This window comes from Coloeus monedula (assembly GCF_965178545.1).
Source record: "Coloeus monedula genome assembly, chromosome: 14".
Classification (NCBI taxonomy): domain Eukaryota; kingdom Metazoa; phylum Chordata; class Aves; order Passeriformes; family Corvidae; genus Coloeus; species Coloeus monedula.
This window is the reverse complement of record NC_138794.1, coordinates 12,023,259-12,048,639: the sequence shown is the minus strand read 5'-3', so window position 1 is coordinate 12,048,639 and position 25,381 is coordinate 12,023,259. Positions and strand designations below refer to the sequence as shown.

At 56.4% G+C, this 25,381-nt stretch overlaps 1 protein-coding gene across 1 annotated transcript; it reads right to left on the bottom strand.

Annotated features, from left to right (window-relative positions):
• Positions 1-17,836: 17,836 nt before the first annotated feature.
• SKOR1 (SKI family transcriptional corepressor 1) lies at positions 17,837-21,813 on the bottom strand (the record flags this gene model as incomplete). Its single annotated transcript, XM_082290824.1, has 8 exons — positions 17,837-17,934; positions 18,007-18,072; positions 18,537-18,611; positions 18,700-18,774; positions 19,012-19,083; positions 19,182-19,289; positions 19,666-19,762; positions 19,837-21,813. The coding sequence occupies 8 exons, from the start codon at positions 21,811-21,813 to the stop codon at positions 17,837-17,839; spliced, it is 2,568 nt and encodes an 855-aa protein (XP_082146950.1).
• Positions 21,814-25,381: the final 3,568 nt, after the last annotated feature.

Genomic DNA, 25,381 nt, shown 5'->3' with positions numbered 1-25,381 from the left:
GGGGCAGGGTGCTCGGCAAGACAGCTAAAAACATAAAAGTCAGATGACTCCAGCACGCCCACAGGTCCCATAATTAGCCCGTCTATTTCAGTGGCCTGAGCCAGCCCAGTGGAGAGCCCTTCCTCTGAAATGATTAAATATGTGTAATAGTCGTGATCTAATGTGATCAATGAGTTTGCGTCAAGCTGAAAGGATTTGGCAAAAAAGATCTATAATTGTGTGAAAGCAAATGCTTGTTTTATTTCAATTACTTTTTTCCCCCTGAATGAGGCTGCTGCACAGCAAACAGTTTTTCCTCTGCTTCTTCACTTCCTACCAAATTCAGTGGGATGTGGACATGTGCTTAAAGTGTTTTGCTAAATCATGGCATAACACTATCAAACTTGACACATGGCCATAAACCACAGCGTCCTCTTTCAAAACTTGCTTTAAATAAAACAGGCTGAGAATGGCTTCGGCTGCATTAAAATAAGGAAGCGAACTAAAACTGGGGATACAGAAAATCAGGTTTAAAATGGTTCTGCCAGGGTTTTTACAGACAAACCTCATCCAGGCTCTTCATTTTGTCAGTTTGGGCTTTTTGATAGTCACTCCCTTTTCAATGCAGAATATACTTGAGCATGAAGAAGGAACTTAATGAGAAAAACAATCTGCGCTTCTATTTTTAGGCTATTATTTACATGTAATGAAATTTTGTTCTTCTCTACTCCCGAGACTCAGATGATGGTTTATTGCCAAAAAAAGCCTTTGTCAACACACAGTAATTTCCAGAGGTGCTCTCAGTGGCTCCAGCTGTGGCAGTGATGGCAACACTCAGATCTGTCAGGATTCTCCCTTCATTTCCAAAGGACATACAGGGATGCAACTGGAGTAGGGGAGAACACCCCCAAAACACTCCTCCAGTTGTCCTGCTTCCGAGCTAAAGCTACAATATTTTTTGACTTTTAACCTCTGTGGAGAGAGAAAATTGAAAGATCAAGATTTCCCTCAACCATTCAAAATTTCAATATTTTCAGGTCCCAATTTTCAAAAGTTACATTTCCCCCTTTTGGCCATATGGCAGTAAAAGAAATGACCTGAGAATCTGCCTCCCACCCCCATTTCTTTTATTTTCCTCTTCTGTAACTTCCCCAAAAGTGTCTCATGTCACATAACTCACGTGCTCAAAGCCATGTTCAGACACAATAATATTTTTTGAACAGATATGCATTTTTTCTGCTAACATGTTGTTTTCATTAGTCCAAGTCTTCAAGAATTTTCCCTCTTTGTCTAATAATCCAAACTTTCTGCTTAAAAGTAATACTGGGGCATTTCTGAGCCTGAATAGAACTTATTTAATGATAGACTCTCAGTTAGACTCTCAGTTACTTTTTCTTGATAGAAAGCACGGCCAAGCCATTAAAATCCCTTTATTGCTGAGGTTGTTGCAGGCATGAAATGTGTGAAATGCCCTTTTCTGAGGGAGAAAAAGCGGTATATTTTAGTGAAAAGTACTTGGCTGCAAGAGAAGACAATGGAGTAGCCTATAGCTGATAAAATAAATCCATTTTTGTCTTTATAACAACATACGTGGCACTGCTCAATGTGCTGAGCAGGAAGTTCATGGGGAGTGACTGAGATTTGGCTGGCAAAAACATCTCCCCCGAAATCCACATCCAAGAGCAATATTAGATCAAATTATATATATTATGTTTCCATCCTCTCACAAATTGGGCCCAAACAAGGGCTGCTACCTCGAAAAGAGTTTCCTGACAGCTTTGCTGCCTGCATTATGACAATTCCCAGAGGGGGAGTTAAAATCCGAAATCAGGGAGAGATCCTGGACCATTTTGGGAATGTCACCTCTGAGCTGTGGCCTAGCAGCGGCACTGCACTATGGAAAGCACATGCAAATGAGTTTCTGCAATCCGTAATTACGTGAGCAGTGTCACGGTGTGACGCATCCCTCATCTCCCCGCTTCCTGTTGTTTCCCTTCTCCAGTATCATGGTTCTACTCACGGAGTAAGGTTTACACCAGCGAGTACTCACAGCTGCCATGGCCACGGCACCAGCTCTCCCTCACTGCGATTTCTGCAAATCTTCACCAGCACTGAGTTGCTCTCCTGGATTTGTGAGTGCCCAGTGCACTCAGATTGCACTCCCAGCCTGGAATGACACATTCCAAGCCCGGCTCCCTCCGCGCTCCGCAGCTCCACAAAGCCTTGCAGCTGCGAGACAATGGCCATGGGCACAACAATCAGCCCATTCTTTCCAAGGATTTGCTTCTCCGTTCTTGCCCCAACTCTCGGGATGATGTGGGGAATGAGATGAGCTTCGAGGTGCCTTCCAACCCAAACCATTCCAGGATTCTGGAAGTTCATGGGGGTCTGGTTTTGTACTGGGATGAGGTGTTACGGGCAGCCCAAGGGAAGGTGACAGCACTTCCCTGGCCTTGCATCCACTTTATCTTCGTTTTACTCACCTAAAATTAACTTTTGTGGCTTTTCCCTGGGAAAACTGCCCCTGTTGGGTGGATCTGCTCGCTTTTCTACAGGCGTTTGCTTGAATTGTTGTATTTTTCCTTTTTTATTTTGAAATTAAAACTAGAATAGTTCTCTCTCCGAGAAGAAATGGTCATTCCTGAGATATTCATCTCCAGTTGTAAAAGCATTTCCTTTGGCCGAGTTAAATCCACTTTTTTTGTCAACAAAATTCCATTTCCATGAATCACAATTGGGATTTTTTTTTTTGGTCATTAGCACCCATTTTCATAATTTGTGGATGCAGTACAAGAGGAAAGAGTAAAAAGCAACCACAGCAGGTCATGGGGAGCTGAGAAATTCTGCATCAAAGCCAGGCGATACTTAAAACATCAGATCCTCCAGAAGCTTGAAATTGGCCAAGAACTATTCAAACATGAGGAGAAGGCTACAGAAAGCTGCATTTATTTCCAAAATACCATCACAGAGGTGAGGGAGGCTTTTAATTGCACTCTACAGACTCAAAGCATCAACAAACCCAGGGTTTCACTGGGAGAAGCTCTTTCATTCCAATTAAAAGTGATTTTTTAAGGCCCCAGTGCTTAAGTCAGAAGTTGTTTCTACAGATACTGAACGATTCTTAATAAGCAAAGTCTGTAGTAATAAAATAAATAAAAATAATTCAGGTGCTACGTTTCCCAGAACGTGGAGAGCAAGTCCTTGTCAGGATGTCCCGTGTTACTGCCCCATCCCTCCACTCAGTGCCTGTAAAACACTGACAATTTCATATAATCCAGATTTATATCAATTTTTCACAGAGAGTGATCTCGAAAAAGGCCTGTTACAATTCGAATCCCTTTCCTGTCCTACAGTTCCCATTATGGACCGCACGTGGGATTCCTGTAGAGCTATAGGAGGGGATTATGCTCAAAACTTCCAGTTCTTGTGCCAGAAGAGGAGGATAAACTGAGAATAAAGCAGCAGCAGCCAGGCTGTGCCCCAAGATGGGCTCAGCTATGAAAAAAATCTTCATTTTTTACCCAATCACTCTTCCTACAGCATCCCTTGAGTCATGGGAATGCTGCGAATAAAGCCGAGCTCCAGCAGCAAGCAGAGTTCATTTCAGACGGCTCATATGAAAACAACCCAGCTAATTATACCGCAGTAATTACCTGAAAATTATATGTATGTTGTTTTTCCACCAGTCAATACTGCTATTTTTGAACTTCTCATTGTTCTCATGGCCTGCTGGAGTCACGTTGTCTCTAAATCCTCTTTTTGTCTCATCACTCACTCACCTCTGGATGGGGAGGGTGTTTTGGGAGACGTTTCACCTGCAGCATGTGCTCTTCAGCTCAGATCTCCACCGGTGCTGCGTTTGAGAAAGTATTTCCATTTCAATGGCCTTTTAAATAAGGATTACGAGATTCTGACTCTACAATAGGACTCGAAACCAACATCCCATTAAGATTTCCTCCTGCACATCAAAAATCCTGAAAGCTCCTGGGTTCCTAAGTGTGATCGTTGTGATTTGGAAGAGTTTCATTTCCTCCCCTGCCCTGGGTGGGGCTCGTGATCGTTGTCTGGGTTTTTTCTTTTAAGAGCCACCAATAAAAGCACCTGAAACACCTGAGTGTCACACCCCACTCCCAGGAAGGGAATGCTGTCAGGCAGCAAGGCTGGGAAAATGGGAGGCAGGAATTTTTGGATCAGTCCCAAAAAACTCCTGCCATATCAGCTGGTTTTGCCCAAAACCATGGGGTGAAATGCACTCGGGCTGCCTCCTTTGGGAAATGAAGATGCTGGTAATAACAGGTATCTCCCTGGACTGCTGAGAGGAAATTAATTAACGTTTGGAAAAGCACTTTGAGATTCTTGGATGAAAGATGTTGGAGCTGGAATGCTGGCAACATTCAAATAAGTTGGAATAACGTTAATATTTATTGCATCCAGTGCTTTCATCTTCAAAGCTCTTTACCAACATCAATGAGTTAACAAAGAAAATATTAATAAAGATTATATTTACCCATAAAATTACCCTCCCAAAGCATATATAAATAGAACTGCCTCCAGTTAAAAAATGTTATGAAAAGAAGAGCTAAGCCCCAGCTCCAGTATCAAGCACTAAATCCCTGGTGGGGCTGTCCATGGCAAACCAACTTGGAACGAGGAATTATTAGTTTATACTTTTAATGAGGCTAATTGGACCCTAGGCCTAATCCAGCAGTGCTGGGAGTGCATCACCCGCTACCAGGATGAAAAACCAGGATGGCGAAGGAGAAGGAAGAGCAGTGGTTAGAAAATGCCTCTGCTTTGCCAGAGAGGTTGGTGAGCAGGAATTCCAGAATCCCTGAGGTTGGAAAAGCCCTCCGAGGCCATCGAGTCCAATCTGTGCCCCATCCCGACCTTGTCCCCAGCCCGGAGCACTGAGAGCCACATCCAGGAATTCCTTGGGCACCTGCGGGGATGGGCACTGCAGACCTCCCTGAGATGGCATTTCCCTGTGCAGGAGGACGTTGTGCCTCAAAGAGTTTGTTGTGTCTTTGGGATGAACTCGGGGAAGGGAGGAACGCTCTGTTCCATGGGACCGAGAGGCGGAACCCGGGGGAGTTCCAATGTATGGAACTCAGGGCAGCCCAGACTAAGCTATCCCAGTGCAGCTCCAAGGAATTGCACACTCCTTTTTCATGCTGCAGTATATTTTCACTGGCGCAGGCAGAGCTCTCCCATTATCACTGGGAGGCGTGGCCCAGCAATTTACGGAAAACCAGTAAATGAGAGAGCCCTTCCAAGCGCGTTATCTGCATTGATTTCAGAGCAGCGCTCACAGAACAGCCAGGGCCCTCTCCCTTTGGGCTTCATTTCCCACTCGCCTTCCCCAGCTCCATCTCTTCAGCTGTAAAGATAAATAAAACCGAGGGAAAGCATTCTGTTGTTGTTTCCCCCCCCCCCAGCCCTGCTTTATTCCCGATTCCACCCATTTCCATAGGTCTCCTCAAGCAGAGGCTCCCTGCGCTGATGGACTCGGATGCATTCCAGCACATAATGGGCTGTAACAGATTTTTTAAAAATCCATGGTGCGCTGCACAGGCTCTGGAGGTCATTTTAGGCAGCCCATCAATGCCGAGTATAAATATTTCTGGTCAGCGCGTTCTCTGCACACCGATCCGGGCTCTGCACTTGCCAGATGTGCGTGCCACAAACCCAAAGCCGTTCCCTATTTTTTCCAGGCTTACTGTGAAAAACACCACATTATCTGGGAAGTGTTTTGTAGCCCAGTCTTGTCAAGACTGTGGCTGTTTCTCCAGAGCTGGCTGAAGGCTTTACAAACTCAGTCACACATTAAACTGCCCCAGTTAATCTGCTATACAATGACGGCCAGGCAGAGCTTCAAATATGTTTCGTTTTGGAGAGAAATCAAATGTTACCTTTGGGAAATATGCTTATTATTAGCATTAGACATAGCTTTTGGGCTCCTTCCAATAACTTTGTTGAATTACAGGCGTTTTGTTGCTGGGCTGTCTTTGTGTCCTGTATTTATGGCCATGGTTGGACAGACACCGGGTTTTAGTGTTGCTGCTGCTCCGGCCACGATCAGAGACATTTGCAAACATTAATTATTGCCCTGACGCCTCACACCTGGCCGGGAGCCAGGTAAGGGCATATCACGTCTCAGATGCGGGCAGCACATTCAGGCACAGGTAGCCTTTTGCAGGCTAGAGAAAAGCACGTGAGCAGGAGCCAGCGTCTCTCTGAGCAAACACGCCGGAGCTGCAGAAAGCATTTTAACGACAGGCGAGACCGACGGCCAGACAAACAGCCAAGGTCTTTTTCTCACCATGTGATCTTTCCATAATCCTCCATTTCTCTCCTAGATCAACAGGTTCCTCTTTATTTGTCATTGTCAGCGCCCAGCACAAAGAGCCTTTTGTCTGCAGCTCTGACCCAAACACACAAGACCTTTTTTTGTCCGTTCTTGGGCATATGCTTTCAAATGGACTAATGGCTTTCCGAGCTATAAAGCAGAACCTTGACCCCACGAGGGGAGATGGTTGTGTGACAACATCTCCCTGTTTTGACATCATAATTTATCCCTGCTGCAGCACGAGCCAGCAAAAATACTTGAACCTGATCCGCTCCAAAGCTCCTGCTATGGATACCGGCGCTGGAATCGCCAGCAGCTCCTGACACCGGAGCTCGGAGCAGGGAGAACCTGAGCCAGGCAGTAGCTGCCTCTTTCCCTCCTCTTCTACTTCATTAGCGGTGCGGGGAAGTTATCGCACCTCCTTTGAACATCCCAGCAGGAGTCACCCCACATGATTCCTGCCGGAGCCCTGGCGCTGCTTCCTGGCGCTCTGCACGGCTGCATCCATGGATGCCGCTCTGGGAATGCCTTGCTGAGGGGACAAGCCACCAGACAACGAGGAGAAGTTATTTATTTGCCCTGTTTTCCCAATTTCCTGGGATTTGTCACTACACTGCACTCCAGCTGCCTAATTGGGAAGGGTGGGAAAAGCTACTGCGGGCTTGGAGGAACCTTGTGAGGAATATCCTGCAGGTACCACGGTCTGAAAAAAGTTCATACCCTTGAACTGGCACTTGTTCCGGACTGTCACAGAAACCCTTTTGTTTTCCAATGAAAACAGCTCCGGAGCCAAATTCCTACCTGTCTCTTGCAGGGTGTGTCTCTGCTACATCACAGAGTAGGGTTTTGCTCGAGGTAAAGCTGTCCTGGGTTTAGGGTAGGTCAAGGGTGGCTTAGGCGTGCTAAGGACAAGGGGAACTAACGTTTTTTGTTATTATTTCACTTCTTTCACCAAAGATTTGCGTTGACAAATCTTCCTCCCGGAGCCCGGGGCAGGGGGGTGTGACGGGTTTCACTTTCCCGTGCATTTAACGGAGCTGGTGGGGTTGCGAAAGCGGAGCCTCAGCGTTTGCTGCTGCTCCAGATGAGGGAGGGGAAGGGGAAGAGCTTCTTATCTCCCCCTCGAGCCCTTATCTGAGCCTGCCAGCTGGGTGATGTTGGGACAGGGGAGGGGCAGGATGAGGGGAGGACAGACAACATCTCCTACAAGGAAATAAAACTGTGAGAGAAGGGGGTTTCTGCACCCAAAACACCTCTTGTGTCACCCAAAACACCTCTTGTGTCACCCCCTGCTGCAGATCCGGGGCTCAGGGGGAGGAGGGAGCAGCGCTCCCTGGCCTGGAGAGCAACAAGGACCAGGCTGTGCCCGTGGTCCTCAGCAGGGCAGGGTGGCACCTGCAGCATCACCACAGGCTCGTGGCCCTCGGGCTCTGCAGCAGCACAGGAATATCTCCAAAGAAAAACTCTCCCTGGATTTGCCCTTGCCAACACCACAAACCACCCTTGACACAGCGTTTGTGCCCCAAAATTGAGCCTGGAGAAAAGCAGGCTCCTGGTAGAGCCTAAAGATGCTCCAGGAGAGCTGGAGAGAGACTTGGAGGGACAGGACACAGGGAATGGCTTCCCACTGCCAGAGGGCAGGGATGGATGGGGTATTGGGAAGGAATTGCTTCCTCGAGGGTGGGGAGCAGCTGGAATGGAATTCCCAGAGCAGCTGTGGCTGCCCCTGGATCCCCGGAAGTGTCCAAGGCCAGGCTGGATGGGGCTTGGATCAGGCTGGGATAGGGAAAGGTGTCCCTGCCCATGGCAGGGGTGGCACTGGATGAGCTTTCAGGTCCCTCCAGCCCCAATCATTCCAGAATTCCATGATAATTATGGCTTCAACCTGATCAGCATTACTTTAGGGCAGCATGATTTAAGGTGCGATACCTCAGACAGAGCCACCACCCAAGTTACAAAAACAAATCATCTGCGATTCCTAATACGTTTGGAAAAAAAAAGAAGAAAAAAACCAGGCAGAAATGCGATGACAGAATTTCCTTCAGAACCTCTGCTACATGAAAATGAACACCAAAGCTTTTAATTTAGCTGAGATTTCACTCCGAAGAGAAAGACGTACAATTTGTTCAGGACGAGTTGACAGATGGGAAAATTAAGTCCTCCGTTATTGTTCCATTTGCTGGATGCAAAAAATACTTAACACTTGCAGAGGGCTTGGAGGATGGGAAGAGCTCTGAAATATCAGCTGTCTGGACAAAAATTAGAGACAGAAGTGTCTGGGGCCGATCCTGGGAGATGCCACATGCTTCCAGCTACTCCAGAAATCAGCTTTTTCCTGAGCATTCCTCAGCCATCTCCCTGTGGGGAAGCAAAGGAATAAATGGGTGAATTTAGTATTAGACCTAAAAAGCAGAATTACACAAGATCCTTTCAGTTTGATGTCTCCACCCAGCAAACTCTTTCAAAACAGTAAGTTCTCTCTTTCAGTCAAATTTTCCTTTTTTTTATTTTTTTCAAGTTGGAAGCCTTTAGCTAAAATATCTTTCTTTTCTCTGCTAATAAAGAAAGCCTGTTCGCACTGTTTTTCCCTTTCCCACTGAAGATGTCCTGCAGTTTTCCCCCATCTGGGGACCCGAATTCTTTAAAATGATACCAAGAAATAATTGGCACCTCTCGGCCAAATCGCTGCGGAGCGACGGCGCGGCCGGTCCCGCGCTCACATCTGGGCTCTCTCCAGCGATGAATTATGGATTAATGGCACATACTGGGGCAGACTGGAGGCCGAATTCCCTTCTGGGAAGCAGGGTTATGATGGAGCTGTGGTACCAGGGATGTTCCCATACGCCACAGTCAAAACCAGCTATAAAATGATGGCCAGGAAGGGGGGTTGAAACAAAAAACCACCCAACCCCCAGCAATATCAATTATTCCGTGCATCACCTCGTGGTTTAAAGCCCTGGGTCTGGTTTGAGGTGCTCCGAGCCGAGGACAGCCCGTGCTCAGGACGCCGTGTTCCACTACAAACAGAGGGAATTCCTGGTGGTTAATTGGAGCTGTTCCTCTTTATCAGCCGGGCAGGCACAGCCCGTTCGTTCTGCTCCCCTGGCGGCCGGGGAGGGGCCTCTTATCGGCCCCGCAGCTTCACAGAGGCTTGGGAAAAGCCACGTTCCTGGCGGCCAGCACCTCTCCTGAGGAGCTACCCGTCCAGGAAAACTCCAGGGATGGGGAAGGACTGCATACAGCCAGGGTTATTCCCTTGCTGATGTCCTGCATTTAGAGTTCGTCCCAAACCTTTAGGTTTTGCAGAAGGGATCATGGAATCATTACGGCTGGAAAATCCCTCCGAGACCGAGTCCAATCGTCAACCCAGCCCTGCCAAGCCGCCACTAAACCGCGCCCCCAAGTGCCACGTGTGCGCAGCGGTACCCTAGAGGGACAGTGGCTCATCAGGATGCCGGGTTGCCATCGTTCCCTCGGGATCCATCCCAGGAGCACATCGGCCTTGCCTGGCTCGGAAGGAAAGTCTCACTGAAGGTAACAAGGAGCACTTGAGGGCTCAACCCTCAATCCCGTCCCAGATCCTGGAGCTCCCAGCCACCTCCAGCTTCCTTTAGGTGAAACCCCACTTGTACTTTTAGCCTTTTTCCTGTTCTTTCAACCATTTCTTTGCCCATGGACATTTCCTTTGAGGGGAAATAAAAAAGAAAATCCCCAATTTAAACCCAGCCTATTGTTTTCACGGAACTGAGCTGCAGCAGGACCTCAGAACGTGGTTGTGATTTGCCACATCTGTTATTTTTATGCATTGTTTTCGTGCCAAGAGTTTCATGAAAGGTGTTATATAACCCCTCCGTATCACAGAATCCGGCACGTTGCCACAGTCAGGAGCCCACGTGAGCGTTTCAGCCACAATCCTGCCCGGGGGTTTTATGTTTCTGAACATCTTTTAGCCCAGCCAGGCAGAGACACGAAGATCAAGTGCGGCTGTGGTTTCCTCCTTTCACAAGCAGACTCTGCTGTTGTTTCCTGATGGACAAGTTGATGGAATCATGGAATCATGGAGTTGTTTGGATTGGAGGGATCTTAAGGATCATCCCATTCCATGGGCAGGGACACCTTCCACTATCCCAGGGTGCTCCAAGCCCCAATGTCCAACCTGGCCTTGGACACTGCCAGGGATCCAGGGGCAGCCACAGCTGCTCTGGGAATTCCATCCCAGCCACTCCCCACTCTCCCAGGAAGCAATTCCTTCCCAACATCCCATCTAAATCTTCTCTCAGGAGGTTTCACACTCTCCAGTTATTCTGCAAGGTCCTTGGAATCTTCATGAGGATTCGCAAAGTTCCGTGAGATTTGGTTACCTTCTAGACGAGCAGAGGGTACAGAAAATGGTGATGGTTGGACTCTGGGATTTTGGAGGTCTGTTTCAACCTTGATGATTCCATCAGGTGTTCACCTCAGAAGTTTGGCAAAAGGGTTCTCCACTTCCAGCATTTTCTGGCACAAGCTCAGCTAATAAAGCAAATCCAGTGGGCAGGAATCTTCAGAGGCTCGTGGGTTCTCCTTCTGAACATCTTCCAGTTCTGATCACTCACAGTCTTCACTGCGTTGATGTAAATCAACTCAAAGATGGTCTAAAGCCAACACAGGTGCATCATCTTCCATGTCTCCTACCTGTAATGTTCTGCCTTCCTCCTACAGGTTAGACCCTCCCAACGTGGCCCTTCCACCTCCCTGTGACCAAAATCCCAAATCTCAAAGGCACAGGATGTGCCAAAAATTGAGCCAGCAGGGCAGAAGACTGGCCTGGCTGAATGAGGAGCTTTCACTGGAATTAAAGGGGGGGAAAAAAGCATTTATGACCTTGGAAGATGGGGCAGGGAACTCGGGAAGAGTGCAAGGATCTTGTTGGGTCACGTCGAGAGAAGCGAGGAAGGTGGAAGCTCAGCTGGAGCTCGATCACTGTTGTGAACAACAATAAAAAGCGTTGTTATAGAACACACCAACAGCGAGAGGGCCAAGGAAAATCTCCCTCCTCGACTGGATGCGGAGGGAATGCTCCCAAGGATGAGGGAAAGGCTGAGGTACTTCATTGCCTTCTTTGCCTCAGGCTTCAGCAGAAGGACCTGGTGTCCTTCCCAACCAGTCGCTGGGCTGGGAGACAGGAATGGGGAGAACAGACCTGGAATCCGGGAGGAGTCAGTCAGGGACCTGCTGAGCCACTCATCCGTCTGTGGATGGATGGGATTCATCCAGAGGCTCTGGGGGAGCTCCCCAAGCCCCTCTCCATCGTCTGTGCTCAGCCCTGGCTCACAGGGAGGTCGAGCCGATGGAGGTGCCAGGGTGGCACTCACCCACAGGAAGGGCCAGGAGGAGGATCTGGGGAATTCCAGGCCTGTCAGCCTGACCTCGGTACCAGGGAAGGAACACAGGGAAGAATTTCTGCATGGAAAGGGTTGTGCCCCAAATGATGCACATCGGGTTGAAGCAAGAATTATCACAGAATCACAGAATGGTTGGGGTTGGAAGAGACCTCCAAGTTCATCCCATTCCACTCCTGCCATGGGCAGGGACACTTTCTGCTGTCCCAGGCTGTTCCAACCCAGCCTTGGACACTGTGAGGGATCCAGGGACAGCCACAGCTTCTCTGGGAATTCCATCTCAGCCCCTCCCCACACTCCCAGCGGGGAATTCCTTCCCAATATCCCATCCATCCCTGCCCTCTGGCAGCGGGAAGCCATTCCCTGTGTCCTGTCCCTCCATGCCTTGTCCCCAGTCCCTCTCCAGCTCCCCCGGAGCCCTTTTAGGCCCTGGAAGGGGCTCTAAGATAATCCCAGAACCTTCTCTTCTGCAGGTGAACATTCCCAGCTCTCCCAGCCTGTCTGAAGAACCCTGCAGGGGAGACTCATCCACCTGGGAGCAGGGACAAGCGGGAGTTTGGTTGTGGCAGAGCTTTGCTGTGCAAGGAGCAGATTTCCTGGGACACACTCCACAGTTCTGCCACAGGTGAGACACCGAGAACTTTGGAAATTTCCAGCCTGGCACTGCTTTGAATGAAAGGCTCCATCTCGTTCTCCTGGGTCAGATATTCTGCGTGCAGTTTCTAATTTGGACCACAGCTCTGGAAAACTTGATTAGAGCTGTGAAAACGGAATTTTTATTAGGGAGAGCGGAGCTCTTGCCAAGGTTTATTTTTCAAGGGAGTAAGACCTAATCCTAGAAGTAGTTCCAGGGCTGTGCTAGTCTGGATGCCCTTGCACTGGTTTATGGCAGTTACGCAGCCAGAGCTGGACGCACCGGTGATGTTTGCTTTGGACAAGTTGCTGCAGATGGTAACCAGCTCCAACTGTACTCCTCAACGTGGAGCAGGCATCACTGGAAATCCATTTTCTCCCAGGTTTCTCCTTTTTTCCCCCCCTTTTCTCTTTCATTTTTACACAATAAGCATGTTCCCAAATCCATCCTACCTGAAAACAGCAAAGCGTTTGAAGTGGGGAGCAGAGTAACGGCCCTGTGTTCAGACATAATCCCCACACAGACACATCTGCCAGCTTCCAAAGCCCAAATTCCTGCAAAATCCAGCAAAACCCCCCCGTTCAGGTGGATACCTTCCAGGGAATAGCACATCGGTTTCCTCCAGGGAGCCCACAAAGGTTATGGCGTGGAGTGACCCTCTGGAGGGAGCTTTCCATCCGCGCCGGGTCCAGGCTGAGCGAAGCCATAAATCCAGGAATGTGTGGGAAAAGAGCAAATTAAAACGTGCTAGACTTGGCAGGGCCCTTTGTGAGCGAAGAGCTTGGGGAAGGTGACATTAATGGCCCTACCAGCTGAAGGCTGCTCTCAGTCCCGGAGCCAGGGGAGCACAAGGAGCACCACAGGATTCCCAAAAAAGTGCTCCTGTCCTCTCCCAAAAGGGTTTTCCTTGGGGGCAAGAGTTCTGCAGCACTTCCCGCCTGTGCCAGGGGGTCAGGGAGGGAATTCTGCCCCTCACCTGGAGGAGTGTCCGGTGTCCTGGGACAAGAGGGATGTGGAGCTCCTGGAGCAAGCCCAGTGGGTGACTGCAAAGATGGGGGGGACTGGAGCATCCCCCTTATGAGGACAGGATGAGGGAGATGGAGCTGCTCAGCCTGGAGCAGAGAGCTCCAAAATAACGTCAAATATCAGATCTCCAAAATGAGAAGATCTGAACAATCCCTCCAAAATGAGCAGATCCCACAACTTCATTAAGAGTCAGAAAGGAGATCAAAGGCAAGGATTGTCAGCTTTTAAGGGGGAAAAAAAAAACCGGGAAAATGTGGCTTAAGTTTCCAAGAGAACCACGGAGTTCACTTTGTGAAAATAAAAGTGGTTCTGTAAGCAAAGCCACCCTGTGCACTCCTTTCTCTCACCACACAGCAACACACAGAAAGTCGTGTTTGCACCCAAAATTCAATCAATTTAATCCAACCCACATCTCCTCACACGTGGACACGCCTGTTCACGCACACCTCCTTGCTGTCCTGTTCAGACTTGTCCCTAAAACACTGGATTCCCACCCAAAGGATACCAGCCAGAAGCATCACTTCTCAAATTCAATGGGTTTCCCCAAAAAAATGGAGATAAGGCAGGAGGAACCTCCAGCCAGGCAAGGACTAAACACACCCCTTGTCCCCAGCCAGAGCCTAAAATAGCTGGGATTTTTCCCAAGAAAGAGCTTTTTGGGTTTGCGGGCAGCCAACAGCTCATGGCACATTTTGGTCACCACTGAACCCTCCAGGTCCACGTCAGCCCCCTGGACAAACACATCCATGGTGGGCAGCTCCAGGGAATCTGCCAGCATCCCTGTGGCACCACGGCATCATCCCCAAAGGGCCACAGCAGTGCTGGGACTGGGAAAAAGCAACTGGGACTCCCAAAGTCTGGGAGAGGAGAAGGATCCCGAGCGGGTGGTGCAGAATGTTTGGGAGAGGACACCCTGGGAAGGTGATGGGGCAAATCCCGCCGGAATGCATTCCCGGGGGCCAAGAGGATGGTGGCTGGGAACAGACAGTGCAGCTTCCCCGGGAACAAATCGTTCCTGGAGGCCCTCTGGGATGAAAGGGGAAATCAGGGGGTTTATTTACCTTGGCTTCAGCAAGGCTTTTGGCACAGCTTCCATCGGATCCTCGTGGCCAAACCGGTGAGCTAGGGAGCGGATTGGGAACGAGCAGGAGAACTGGCCAGGCTGCCGGGCTGTGGCCAGGGCACAAAGTCCAGCTGGCACCCAGGGAGCAGTGCCATCCCTCAGGATCAATACTGTCCTTACTGGTCACCCGGCTGATGGGACACCGGACTGGGAAGAGCAGGCGGTGCTGGCGAGGACGGGACCATTCAGAGGGACTGGGACAGGCTGGAGAAGGGACAGGGACCTGGGGAGGGCAGATGGCGCGTCCTGCCCCAGGCTGGGATCAGCCCACGCGCCAGGAGCCGCCTGTGCTTCCCCTCCGGCTCAGCCTCGCGTTCCCGAGGGGCACTTTTGGCAGTTTCCATGGAAGTAGCACAAAACCTCCGTTCAAACCCGGACAAACTCCGGAGAGGAGCGCTGAGCTGAGCGACGCTGCGACCGCCACCTCCTGGCGTCTGCATGGAATCGGGGATTGGGGTGGGGAGGACCTTACAGAGCATCCAGTGCCACCCCTGCCGTGGGCGGGGACACCTTCCGCTACCCCAAGCTGCTCCAAGCCCCGGCCAACCTGGCCTTGGACACTGCCAGGGATCCAGGGGCAGCCACAGCTTCTCTGGGCACCCTGTGCCAGGGCCTCACCACCCTCACAGGGAGGAATTCCTTCCCAGTATCCCATCTAAAACTCATCGCACAGGGCACAGCAGAGGTTTGGCACATTCCCACCCAATCCCATCCATTCCCACCCCCTGCCTAAACCTGGCACTTGGCATCGCTGCTGGAGACCCTCCTGAGCGCATCCCCGGTCCCAAACCACCCACAGCCCGGGGAATCCCCTCCTGCGAGGAAAGCCCCTGCAGTTCGATCCCAGCACCCGCGTGACGGCCCAAAGCACTTCCCGAAGGGAGAAAATCGCTCCTGGGATTTTACCGGGGGGGGTCTCTGGTGTCTGCAGCCCCCGAAGTGGGAGCTGCTCTTCAGAGGGGACTTCCAGCTCGGGCCATGTGGCAGCAGGACCCGTTCTGTCACCGAGAGCCACCGCGTCTGCTCCCAGCAACTGAGAGGGAAGCAGCATATGGGGACAAGCCCTGGCCAGGCTGGAGGTCTGTGAGCAGCTCCTCGGAGCTGCTCTGCCACTGGCCTGAAAGAGCAACTCCATCAGCTACAGCGAGCAGACCTTCTGCTTCCCCCAATTCTAAATTCATCACAGGCTCAAACACAGACACTCCAGGCTTCTTCCTGCTTTAATTATTTAAAAATCCTGACTCTGGCTGTTTATTTTCAGGGGCTATTATCGCGTTCAACTATTTTGAGCCTAAAAAAAAAAAAAGAATAAAATATTTGAAGCCTTTCCCTCACTCTGACGGTGAAGTTTAATTCACTCTAATTATTTCATATTACTTAGACTGTAATAGTTTCATAATTTCTAGTATATTAAGCACTTAATACGTTGTGTCATTTCAAGTCGCATATTAAATTCTGCAAAGCACATTTTAATGAGCGCTAAGTAGTGGGGAAATATTAATACAACGCAATGGTTCATTTTTGTGCCCGTGTGGGGAGGCACCACCGGCGCAGGTGGGCACAGCAGGGGCTGGATGAATTGTGGGCTGGAGAGGCACCCAGGCCAGCTCCTCTGGGCCACCTCCGTGAGGTGCCAGCAACGACCCAGAGAGGCACAGCGGAAAATGCAAAGGAAAAGCTTCAGCTTCTCCTCTACAAACTCCAAAAAAGCCCAGCTGTTTCATTCCCTCAAGTGAGCACCTCTCAGCTTGCAGACCCTTCATCCACCTCCCTGGGTCTCACATCCCCTCCGTGTCCCGGCAAGAGGATCCTTCCCCTGCGCTCACCTGCCCGGAGGTGCCCCCAGCCCTGCAGCTCCCATTCGGGACGGTGTCACACACAGGATGTCTTGTTCCATAGGCAGGGAACCTTCCACTGTCCCAGGGTGCTCCAAGCCCCGTCCAGCCTGGCCTGGGACATTTCAGGGACGGGGCAAAGAAGCCTTGAGAACTTTCTCTGAGACTCACAAAAACAAGAACCCACAAACCTCATCTGGGCTTCCGCCCCAAGGGTTTTTTAACCTTCATCCCACCCAACCGTGTCCACCTGCCCTGGCTGGGAAGGGCCTCCTCACCCTCGGGCGGTGGGTGGAGGATGCTGATGCTGCTCCTGCACCCCGAGGTCGGGAATTGGAGGGAGAAGGGGGCAGCTGCACCTCCGGCTGCGCCCACGCGGTGGCGGCCCAGGCCGCGGAACGGCCTAATGAGCCCAGGAGCTAATTACCGGCAGCTCCTGCTCTGCGGAGCTCCCGGGGCCGGCTCACACCGCAGCGGCCCCGCGATGGGCAGCGCGCAGCCCCCGGGGCATCGCCCCAGCCACCCTCTGCCCCGGTCCCGGTTCCCGGGATATCGCCGATCCCCGGGACGCTCCCTGGCCCCGCATCCCTTCCCCGCCGGGGCCCCGCGGTGCCCGGTGCCTCCCTCCCGCGGCTCCCGCCGGCTACCTCCCGCCCCCGGAGCTTCCCAGGGCCCCGGTGCAGCCTCACTCCGCCCCGGTCCCGATCCCGGCCCCGCTGCGGAGCCAGGTTAATTCTGGGCTAAGAACGGGTATTTCGGGCTAATAGGTGTGCGCGCACCTCCGCGCCCGCTCTCCGAGCTCATTAATGTAATACCTTCATGTGTGAAACGAGCATATAAATGGGCATTAATGAGCTCCGGCGGCGGCGGCGGGGAGGAGGGGAGGAGCGGGCAGCCCGGCGGGGGAGCGGGCAGCACCCCCGGCTCAGCCCCGGTACCGGGGGCAGCCGTGCGAGCCCCTCCCGCCGCCTGCCTGGCCGGGGACCCCCGAGCCCCGGGCCAGCCCCACGCACCAGGCGTCTTCTTAAAGTCTGTTTTTATTAAAGAACCGAAATCACGTACAGAGGGGGCTGTCCCCAGAGCGGGCGAGCGTTGTTCGGCCTCCGGAGTCGCGGGCCGCCCGTTAAAGTGCCGTTACATCCAGAATTTACCGGGAGCGGGGAAGGAGGGGGCCCGGGAGAGGGGGGATCAATATACATCATAAATAAATAAAAATCCGACAAATACTGTACCAAGAGAATCACAGTACATTTATATCCATTGCACATCGCCACTTTTGTTTCCAGTCTGGACAAGGGTGGAAGAAGCGGACACACAGGGAGGGAGGGGGAGGCGGAGCAGGGGGGCCGGGAGGGCCCGGCTGCCCCCCGGCCGGCCCGGGGCCGCCCCCCGCCGTATTGCCAGTCCGAGGAAAGCCGGGCTCCGAGTCCTCTATGTACAAGTGTCTCCTCGTGGAAATGGCTTGTGTGGGCTCTGCCCGCATGGCTTCGGGGGTGGGGGGCCGAGGGGGGCTCACTGGGGCAGCAGCGGCGGCTTGAAGGAGCAGTTCCCCGTGCAGTGCCGCGGGGTTAGCATTTTGCAGGAGAAGTGATGCAGCGCGTCGTGAGCCTCTGCAAGGGACCGAGCCGTCACCCCCGGGGCCCCCCTCAGACCTCTGTGCCCCCCCAGTGCTCCCCCGGTACCTTTCAACTTCTGCTGGATGGCGTAGCGCGCTTTCCGCTCCTGGTCCAGCTCGTTGCACAGCGTGTCTGGGATGGGGGAGCGTCACGGCCCCGTCGGGGATGCGCCCGCCCCGAGGGCACCCGAAACGGGAGGGAAACGGGGGGAGATGGGCGCAAGGCCGGGCACGGCTCCCCGGCGTGCCAGGTAAGTAATTTTACAGCTCGGGTTTTAATTTAGCCCGTGCGGAAGTGACTGCGAGAGGGAAGGTTCGTTCTCTGCCCTGTCACGGTGCCTCGCAGCCGTTTGCGGGGCAGCTCGAAATCCCGAGAGGAATTGGAGGGCAAGAAAAGATACAGAATAAAACAAAACAAACAAAAAAACCCAACAAACCAAAACAAACCAAAAAAAACCCCCAAAATAAACAAAAAAACCATCTATCCAAGCGAACAAAAAAGCAGAAATAAAAAAAAATAAAAATTTTATAAAGGAATAAAAGAGAGAGGAGAAAAGGAAATTAAAAAAATAAAAGTCCTAATGGGCTCGGCCTTACCTCGGACGATCTGCAGCTGCTGCACCATCTCTTCCCGGTACGCCAGCTCCCGCTTCATCTGGTCCTGGAAGTTATCTGTGGGCCGGGGGGTCAGCACCGCGTCCGGTGCGGGGCCCGCTCCCCGGCCGGGGTGGGGCGTGGGCAGGGGACGGGGCACCGGTACCTTTCAGGCTCTGGAAGTCCCTCTCCAGCTTTTTCCTCAGCTCCATTTGCTCCAGGACCAGTTTTTGTAACTCATCTGTTTAAAAATACACGGCGGGGTTGAGGGGAGCCCGCACTTTTCCATCTGGAGGCGGCTCGGCGCGGCGCTAATCGCATTACGTTACATTAATCACAGGAGTTAATCACTCCTGCACAAAACACAAATACCTTGAGCCGCGGGGAGAGGCCGGGGAGTGCCACAAACCCCCCCCGCCCCGTCGGGCCGCCGAGCCCCGCACCCCTCGCCCCGCTCCGGGCCGCGACCCCGCCTCACCTCGGGCCAAGTTCTCGATGTCCTTTTCCACGAGCTGCGTCCCGGTGACATCCATGGCGAGCCCTTCCTCGCCTGCGGGAGGCCAGAGCGCCGTCAGCCCCGCCGGGGGTTCCGCGCACCGCGCATGGCCCGCGGAGGGGCCGCGCATCGCCCCGCGGAGCGGTGCTTACCTCTGTCGGTATTTACAGGGCTGGGATGAGAGACATTCCTTTGGTCCTGATAGGATTTTCTGGTCTCTAAATCCTCTGCCGCGGAGTGATTGTCTTCTTTATCTTGCTCTTAAAGTTAATAAACCGATTTTCAGCCATAAGCAATGAAAGTATGGTCCTGATATATCCTTAATTACATAATTACGGACAAAGCCCTCGTTAAAACCTTCTTAGCGGGCATCCTAATCGCTTTGCTGTTGGAAAGTAGCTTGTGGGCAGGAGCTTGGCTGCGCCAGCCCATCCCCGCCGCACCGGCCGCGGCCCCGGCGACATCCCCGGGCCCGGGGCGGCCCCGGCCCCGTTCCCCCCCGGAACCCGTTTGTTCCGCTTTTCTCCCGAAAGCCCCCAAACGAAAGCGGCCCTTCGGGTCCCCTCCCCGGGGTTGAGCCGCCCCCGGGGCCGCGCCCTCGGTGCGCAGCGGCCGCCCGGCCCCGGCCCGCATTACCCTTCGCCTCGGGGGTGCAGAGGAAGGCGGCGGGGGCTCCCAGGGAGGCTGCGGGCTTCAGCGGCTGCAGGTGCTCCCCCCTCTCCGGCGCGAACACCTACAAAAGAGCGAGTCAGGACCGCGGGCGGCCCCGCGGGGACCCTAGAGGGCAGATCCCCCCCGGCCCCGCACCTCATAGGCGCCGCTGCTGCCGCTCCGCTCGGGGCTGCCGTCGGGGGCCTGGCCGCCCTCCTGCGCGCCCGCCTCGCCCGTCTTCTCCTCGGGCCCGTCGGCGCCGGCGGGCGGCGGCGGCTCCTCGGGCCCGGCCAGCAGCCGCGGCGGCGGCGGCTCCCGGCCCTCGGCGGGGGCCACGGCGGGGACGGCGGCGGCTTCCTCCTCCTCGTCCTCCGGGAAGCGGTTGGACTCCACGTCCACCTCGGGCTCCTCGGCCGTGTCCCCCCCGGGGGACAGCGAGCGGTAGCTGGAGCTGCCCTCGCTGAGGAAGTCCGGCGAGAGGTAGCCGGGGCCGCGGGGGCCCGCGCCGCCGAACGCCTCGCGGGTGCCGTAGAGCTTGGCGATGCTCTCGGCGTCCTTCACCACGGGGCGGAAGGCGGACAGGTAACTGCCCTTCCTGGGCAGCGGCAGCGGGGCGAGCAGCGCCTCGTCCCCGGAGCGCTCCTCCTCGCCCGCCGCCCGCGACAGGGCGCTGGGGCAGCGCTCGCCCTCCGCGCCCGCGCCCTCCTGGGGGGTGGCGCTGCTCCGGCCGCTGCCCGAGGGCTCCGAGCCCTCCAGCTCCCCGTGCCGCCCCGCCAGCCCCGCCGGCTCGGCCGCCGCTGCCGCCGCCGCTGCCGCCGCCGCCACCACCACGGCGGTGGCGGCCGCCTTGGCCGGGCTCTGCGCGGGGTAGGGCGGCACGGGCAGGCTGCCGGCGGCCGGCCAGAACACGGGGAACGAGGGGTAGACGCCGGTGTCCTTGGCGGCGCCGGGCTGGTGGGGCGGCTGGGCCGGCTGGTGCGGGTGGGGGTGCGGGGGCCCCCAGAACATGCCGGGGGGCAGCGCGCCGCCCTTGCCCGCCTCGCCGCCCCCCGCGCCGCCCAGCGCCTCCTCCTGCTTCTTGGGGCACAGTCCGAACGCGGCGGCGGGGAAGCCGTAGGGATGGGGGAAGAGCGGCGGCGGCAGCTTCTGCAGCATCCCGAAGCCCTTGCTGGGCACCGGGATCACCGGGTAGCTGCGCACCGCGCCCGCCCCGCCGTGCGCGCCCGCGGCCCCGCCGTGCGCCGCCGTCAGCCCCAGCGCGCCGCGCTCGCCCGCCGCCTCCTGCCCGCTGCACCGGAGGCTCTTGTGCGCCGGGGCGAGCTCGGGGCCGGCGGGCGGCGGCGGGTGCAGAGCGGCCTTGGCGGCGGGGGAGCCGGCCCCGGGCCCGCCGGCGGCCGCCCCTTGCAGGGAGAAGGTCCGCTTGCGGGTGCCGCCGTTGAACATGGCCTTGACATCCTCCCAGGCGTGCGACAGCTCCTCCGTGGCCGTCTTGTCGCTGAGCTTGAGGTGGCGGCGCCAGGAGTTGAAGTTGGCGGCGTCGGGCTGGGTGTACTTGGAATCCGGGGTGCGGTGGGAGTGGAAGATGAACTTGTTGGGCGAGAAGTACATGCTGCAGTAGCTGCACTTGATGCACTTGGCGCGGGAGCTGTTGTAGCGGGCCGGGATGAAGCTGCCCCGGGAGCCCCAGGCGCACTCGTGCACCACGTCGAAGGCGAAGTTCTCGGGCAGCTTGGGCGGCTTGTGCTCGCCCAGGAAGGACTTGCAGAGCCGCTCCGCCTCCCTCTTGGTGATCATGCCGCAGCGGCGGGAGGAGATGGGCATGGCCCCGGCCCGCCGCAGAATCTCCAGCTGCACCGGCGTGCACTGCACGCAGGTGATGCCCAGGGCCACCCGCCGGTTGTGGATCTCATTGTAGCTGTAGTTCTTGAGCAGCGTGTTGGAGATCTGCGCCAGGCAGAGCCGCTCCTGCCCGTCGATGACCAGGGACACGATGGGCACGCCGTACAGGGAGGTCTCACCCACTTGGTTGGGCTTGAGGGTATTGGAGCCCTGGTACGGCTGCAGCTCTTGCTTTGAATTTGGGGAGGAGCTTGCATCTCTCCCATTTCCCATCTGACTGGCGATCGCCTCCATTCCCCCCCCAAACGCCCCTGCAAAACAAAATCGGGGAAAGGCGCAGGTTAGAGGCGCTCCCGGGGCCCCGCCGCCGCTCCCGGCCCGCCGCTCCCGGGGCCCGCTTCGCGGCCCGGCCGATCCCCGCCGCGCGGCCCAGCCGCTCCTCGTTCGGCGCCACCGGCCCCGACCGGGAGCCCCTCGGGCGCTGCCGCAGGACCCTCCCCGACCGGAGGGGTCTGGCGGGGCCGGAGCGCATCCCCCGCGCCGCGGCCGCCGGTACCGAGCGCCGCCGCATCCGCCCGCCGGGCGCGGCCCCGCGTCTGAGCGGCCCCGGGAGCCCGGGGCAAGGGCATCCTGGGGGGTCACCACCTCCGCTTCTTCCCTCGCCGAGTCCCCGGGAGGTGCCGCGTCCCTTCCCTTTGTGCCGGCTCGCCGGGCCGTGCCGTGCCGGTTTGCGGCGGGCTCCGGGCGGGCTCCAACGAAACGCGCCGGAGGATGCGGCCAGGGCGTCCCGGGGGCCCGAGCCCCGGGCCGGAGCGGGCGGGCCCAAACTTGGCTCTCGGTGCCCGCGGGCGGAGCGGGGCGGCGGGCGCGGTGGCCCGGAGCCCCTTTGTCGTGTCCCCGGCAGGCGATTACGCGCGGGCGGATTAGGGGCCGGGGCGGGCAGCACCCGCCGCACGTAGCAGAAGGGCAGCAGCGAGCCAGGCAAATTGGCTTAGCTGGGAAGGCTCCCGGTGCTTAAGCCGCTTCCGTGGTAATTACACAAAATAACGGGGAGCGACTCCCGAAAACGCGCCCCGCTTTCCGCCCCCCCCACCTCATCCCCATCCCCTCCTCCGCCGCCCGCTCGCACTCACCGCGCCGCGGAGCCCGGCTGGACGTGCAGGCTCTGCTCGGGACTAGGGGCCGCAGCCCGGAGCCGGGGCCGCCATCGGCCGGGGGGGCCCGTCCGCACCGAGCCCGTTCCCGGGGCAGCCGAAGCTGCGGGGCGCGGGGCGGGCGGGCAGCGGGCGCGCCCTTCACCGACGCCTCGGGGCCGCCGCCCGCCCCGCCGCCGCCGCGTCCGCCCGGGCGAGATGCAACAAGAGCGAGTGACCAGCCGCGCCACCGAGGGAGGATCCGGATCCGTACTTGGAGACGCTGCACATTGATCCGGTGACAGCTAAAATAACGGGAAGACACACCCACTTAGCACCAGCATATTTACATTAACGGCCTCCGGGACCCCGCCGCCGTCAATCACCGATGCGCTCCAGTCAATCACGGCGCGGCTTTAAGGCACGGCGGAACGGGGAGGGAGCGGGAGGGGGGGGAGGGAGGGCGTGGGGGCCGCCACCGAGCGGGGACCCGCCCGGGCTGCCCGAGGTAAGAACGGGGATCAGCCCCGCGCCGCACCTGCGTGGGGCTCCGCGCCCCCGTGTCCCCCCCCCGCGCCCGCCTCCCGCGGTGCCGCCATCCCGGGGGGAGCGATGCTCGTTGAAAGTTTGCGTGGGGAGCGGGCGGTAACGAAAAGAGGAGCCCGGGGGGAGCGGCGGAGGGACCCCATCGAAATCGGGGATGCGCTGCTACCGTGCATCCCTCTCGCAGCCGGGATGCGCGCTCCGGTGCGGGGCGCGGGTGCGGGAGCGGTACCGGGGCCGAGGGGGGGGACATTGGGCGGCAACGAAATCGCCGGGAGGAGAGGGCGGAGGGGGGCGAGCTCGTGTTTTTCGTTCCCCACGGGGGCTCACGCCACACCGGCAGGACCGGCCAACACCGGGGCGGTTTAGGGGACCCGGCGCTCCGGTGTCCGCCGGTTCTGCCGGCGTGGCGGGGGCCTCTAGCTGCATCCCTGCCCGGGCTGGGTTCCCGCATGCGGCGCTCGTCACGGCCACGTTAATTAAACTGTAATTAATCATCGCGTCCGGCCGCGATCGGCGCAATTACACTGATCACACAGAAGTTAATAACGGCGCGGATAGCCCCCAGCTATCACTTTTGTGTTTGCCCCCGCGCCTTCCTTCCCCGCCATCACCAGCGGCACCGGGAGGATGCGGCGGAGCCGCCGCGGAGCGAAGCGCGGGTGCGGAGCCACCCTTCTCCTCCGCGGCTGAACCGAGCTCCGGCCGCGCTCCCACGCGGGACAGCGGCCGCGGCTCCCCCCGGGCCGCCCCGTCGGGGGGGACGCGGACCGGGTGCTGCCGGCCGGGCCTTGCGGCGCGGCCTTCCCGCAATGATCGCAACCCGAGCCGGTAATTATTCCTCGCCTTTTAATTATTTATCCTCCCCAGCCCTCGCTCCTCGAGCCATACGGAGGTAGGAGCGCGGTGAGAGGCTCCCGCGCCGGGTCGAGCCCCGCTGTCCCGCTCGCCACCGCGTTTCGGGTGTTCCCACGGCGTTCGACACCCGCAGAGCTGCGGAAGCGGCTGCGAGGCCACGCTGGGCTGCGAGGCACCGGGAGCGGGCGGCCGCGCGGACCGAGCCGGTACCGCGAGGAGAGGGGGGGCTCCGGGAGGATGCGGCTCTGCCCCGATCCCCTCCGCCGTGCCCGGGCTGTGCCTCTGCCCCGGTGCCCGCAGAATTCTGCCGGAGCCCGGAGCGGCGGAGGCGACCCCCGGCTCGCCCCGACGGCGGCGCGGAGCCCTGGGGCGGGGAACAGCCCCGGGCCCCACCCCGGCCCCGCCGCCCCGGCCGCGCTCCCCGCCGGCACCCCGCTCCTCGCAGTCGCCGTATCTTTTAACAGTTGAATTGACTGCAGTTTTTGTCAGTTAATTAGGTTTAATTTACATAATTAGTACAGTATAAAGAGTATTGGGGATAATCAGGAGGTACGTCTCGCTTACTGTGTAAACACGGATTCGGAATTAAAAATCAGATGTAATTAAGGCGTGTGCGCGCGGCTTTTAATTGTAATGAATTTCTAATTAACGCTCAACGATCGCCGCACGCGAGAGCCGGGACGTTTGCGGGCGCCGCCGCCCCCCAAACCGGGGACCCCGCCGGGAACAACCCCGGGGCCGGGGGGCGCGGAGGGGCCGCGGCCGGCGGGGAGGGCGCTGCGCCCCGACGGGACCCCTCACCCTTCCCCGTTCCCCGGGCCGGTGCCGCTGGCAGCCGAAGCCGGTGGATAATTTAGGTTAAAACTTAGGGAGCCGTGTCACGGGTGTATAAATAAATAATCACGCGTGGCGGGCGCGGAAGGCCCCGCGCTCCTGGAGGGCTGAGCCGAGATTGCCACATAAATCACGGCGGTCTAATTCAGTGGAAGTTTAATAAACGCCTCCTATTGGAAATGAATGTTCCCCATTTAACAGTTGTATCAGCACCATATAAAACCATGACCCCAATAAATTTAATTTTAGAGGCCGATCAATCCGGGCTTCTCTCCATCGATCCGCGGCGGCTCTGCACCTCCGCAGCCTCTTCCGCGGCCCTGCCCGCCGAGGCGGGGGAAGGAGCGTTTCGATTAGACTCTTTATTAGGAAAAGATTGCTCCGAGAGGCCTGAAAATTAAACGGTGACATTTTAATTACTGGACATTGACAAAGGGAGCGGGCGGTGGCTCTCTGCAGGCCGGGCACACTCCGCCTGACCCGGCTGCTGAGCC